Here is a 3,642-nt window from a genome sequence, read left to right as displayed (position 1 = left end):
GATGTGACTACTCTCCCCACTACAAGTGACGAGTCCTTCCTTTCCGTGTTTAAATCAGGTTCCGCTTGATGTTCTTCTGCACATTCCAGCTCTGTAGGATCCGCTTCAACTAGTACTCCGAGACAAGCTCCTTTTGGTAGTGCTGATTTGCTAGTCGAAAAGTTGCACAGCCTGATCGGTACTCTCTTTTCCATAGTTGTTATTACACTCCCTGAAGCTATAGCTTCAGTGATGCTCATGGGTTCCAATACAGCTGGTATTCCTGGCTTTGGGTCGTCAACTTCACCCCAAACTACACACTCAGATGATGGTGGTATGGTTGTTGTCTTCCCTAGCATCACCCTGGTAACATAATAGTCTGTTCCATCACTCCTCATTATTTTGGAGGGCACAAGCTCGTTATCAATAAAGACTTTCCCACGTGCATGAATTACAACATCATGGCACTTCATTAGATCCAGTCCCAGAAGAACAGAGTCACGTATTGGGGCCACATGCACATCCCAGTCAATGGACTTGGATGCAATTTTGAAGTTAACATTTAGACCATGTTTTGCAACCATGCTGTCTCCAACTCCTGCATTTAAAAGGTAGGTTTCAGATAGTTTCTTCTCATTTTCTTTAGAAAACTGCTGGAAGAGTTCCTCAGAAATTATAGTTGTTTGTGCTCCTGTATCTACCACAGCTTGTGTTGGGATACCATTCACCTTCACTGGAATCTGTAGGCTCTCCCCTTGGTTTTTTGTGCAGCCAATCTGTAGCCCATGTTGCGGTTGACTGTTGTCAGATGTCATTTCAAACCGTAAACTTTTGTCTGAGTTTTTCTCACCCTGGCCATGTGAAACAGGTGGGCTCTTTGACCTGATGCAGTCTCTTCTTAAGTGTCCTGATTCTCCACATCTGAAACATGTGCCAGCAATTCCACGCGTGGGACTGGGGGATTGAGACCGCACTCGACCAGGCTGCACTTGGTGGAGACTCGGCTGTCTTTCAAACTGAACTGAAGAGTGAGTTGGTGTTCTGGCTCTTTGATGGTCAGATTTACTAGACTGGAGATGTTCAAGCTGTAGCTGGAGGTTTCCTACAGTGTGAACCAAGTTCTTAACTTGATCTGTCAGTGTTGCAAACTGAGCAGTAGTCACATACTGAGGGGACTGCACCCTGCGAGAAGTTGCAGTGAAGTCTTCACAGGTGTCTCCGTCTTCAGCCCAAGATATTCGCCTCGTCCTGTTCCTCATATCAATCTCACGCCCAACGGTCGCACGAAAGTTGTGCTCATGGGCCTCAACACATTTTTGAGCTTCTGAAAGAGAGCATGGGTCTCGGTTCATTACTTCATAGGCCACTTTTTGGTTTTTCAGTCCTTTTAGAAAAGCATCAGTTGCCATCTGATCTTGAAGATCAAGGTCCACCCCTGGATAAGCCAAGGTGACCAAACGTCGGACCTCTTCTGCAAATTCAGCGGATGATTCTCTTCCTTGGCGAAGCTCTCCTAACTTCCTCCTCACTGTGGTGGGGGGGTCTCTTTTTCCAAAACGCTGGGTGAGCTGCTCCACCAGGAGAATATAATCCTCTCTTGTTCTTTCAGGAAGTTAGCAAACATAGCGTATTGCAGTCCCTCTTAAACATTCGTGCAGCCGGTCTACTCTTTCAGCAGCACTCCATCCACATTTACGAGCTTGTCGCTCAAAGGGGAGCAGGAAGGAGTCCCAGTCGTCATTTCCATCAAATGTGGCGAGCTTAGGTCTATACATTTCTTGTGGAGCATGATGACTGTTGTGGCTTGCACTATTGAGTCTTTGCTCATCACGCCTGGGTAACAAAGGGTCTGCTCTATGCTCCAATTCCCTAGCTTCTTGTCGTCTGCTGTGAGGCTCTTGCCTTGAGATTATTCTATCAGGGCCAGAACTGGAAGCACGCTGGTTTATAACATCTAGTTCTGCTGAAAATGGACTGCAAACTCGCTCTTTCTGCCTCACAGAGGGCTCTGAAGCCAAAGGTGCAAAAATAGGTTCTTGTTGCTGCCTGCTTAAAAGGGGCACGCCTTCTCCATAACTATTTAAAGTTGCAAGGGATGGCAATTCTTGCTGTACGTGAGATGTTCCCCCAGTAATGTGGGTTAAAACAGGGGCCAGCATCATCTGAAGGTGCTTTGCCTGCTGGTTTTGATTTTCTAACAATGCTTGTAACCATTTTGGGGCACTTTCTGACTCAGATGGGCTTGCTGAAGCTCCTTGTAATTCCTCTTCCATCTTGGAGGGCTTTTAAATTATTTTTCCTTTTTTGTGAATGTGTTTATGTGGAAAAACACATCTGTTAAATAATTCGTCAGTGTTTCCTCACGACAACAAGGTTACATAACTTCCAAAGCGCTGATCTGATGTAATTTGGCCTCCGACCAGAGGTGGCGCTAGTGACTGCGGTGCAGGCCGGATCCCGTGGTTAGCTTTTAGCAGGTAAATGATTGGCAGATGATTCCGGATAATTGTAAAGTTTTAGCGGTCGTTGTTTCTGTCATTCTTTGGTGAGGTGGATTTACTCACAATTGAAAGCTTTGAAGATCCCGCTTCTGACACCATTTGTCGCGCTGTGCTTTCCCGATGATGGCGATTGCGCAACTCTTCAGGACATGCGTGGGGAGGGAAATCACTTCACGCGACAAGCACTCTTTGCTCAGACCTTTTACTCAACTTGAGCAGGTGAGTACAGATTGTGGCTTGTTACAGAACAGGCGTATAGTTTCTGCTCGGGCTCTAGCTCGGGCACAGAACAGCAGCGATATCTGTCCATGCCATGAGCGCGAGCACCTTCTGATCTTTTTCTCCACCTCCACAAACCTAGTCTCATCTCCAAGTATCGCGATATTACAATTAACGAACAACAAAAAGCCAACAGGGGGTTATTTACATCTCAGTAACTACTTTACAGTAGCATAGCTAACGCAGACTCACCAGTACGGCGGCCCCGATGGTTCACTCCGGCGCTCAGAATGATGCGTTCATCCATGAATAATCTTCATGGTGAAAAACTGTCTGACCAACTTGTGTGTCAATTCGGTTATTTTTTTTCTTCATTAAAAAATAGCACTGTGGCTTTTTGAGAGCCCGTTCCACTTCCGGTAAAAACTTCCGGTCCGTCCGGAAAAAGAGCCCCTTTTTATGATTTTCTTTATTTTAAAGATCTCGTTCGAACGAATTAATTATTTCGTTCGAACACTTTAATTATATCGTGGGAACGAAATAATTATTTTTTTACCCATGTCAGGTCGGGGGCTCCGTAGAATTTTCATCATAATGCGTTGTTAGAGATCCTGTATCTAAATCATGCCACATTTGTCAACTATTTGAAGGATTTATACAAATAACTTCTTTCTCTCTTCAAATTAGTTTCATTCAGATTTTGAGGACAAGGCAGACACTTTCTTTTTTAGTTGTCCGGTTTCTAGGGAAACAGTTTACTTAAATCCACGATGCAAAATTACTCAAGTCTATGTTCAAATTCCTAAAGTAGTGAGCACGGTGTCCAAGTTACTTTTAAAATCCAGGGCACTAGATGGTTTTCCACTATACAGTTTAGTAGTAGTGAGGAATCATGGAAGGAATTCAGACAAAGCTGAACTTAACTCAAATGAAATGTAAGTGT

The 3,642-nt window shown here is 44.6% G+C and overlaps 1 protein-coding gene across 1 annotated transcript; it reads right to left on the bottom strand.

Annotated features, from left to right (window-relative positions):
* On the bottom strand, nt 1-2,723 carry LOC112140100 (the record flags this gene model as incomplete). The annotated part of the gene is given in 1 exon segment (XM_024263010.2): nt 1-2,723. A coding segment is annotated over 1 exon segment (1,388 nt), but the record flags the coding sequence as incomplete, so codon positions are not given.
* Nucleotides 2,724-3,642: the final 919 nt, after the last annotated feature.

The sequence above is a fragment of the Oryzias melastigma genome, unplaced genomic scaffold, assembly GCF_002922805.2.
Source record: "Oryzias melastigma strain HK-1 unplaced genomic scaffold, ASM292280v2 sc00865, whole genome shotgun sequence".
NCBI lineage: Eukaryota > Metazoa > Chordata > Actinopteri > Beloniformes > Adrianichthyidae > Oryzias > Oryzias melastigma.
The sequence above is the reverse complement of the archived record's forward strand: the minus strand, read 5'-3'. Positions and strand labels throughout refer to the sequence as shown.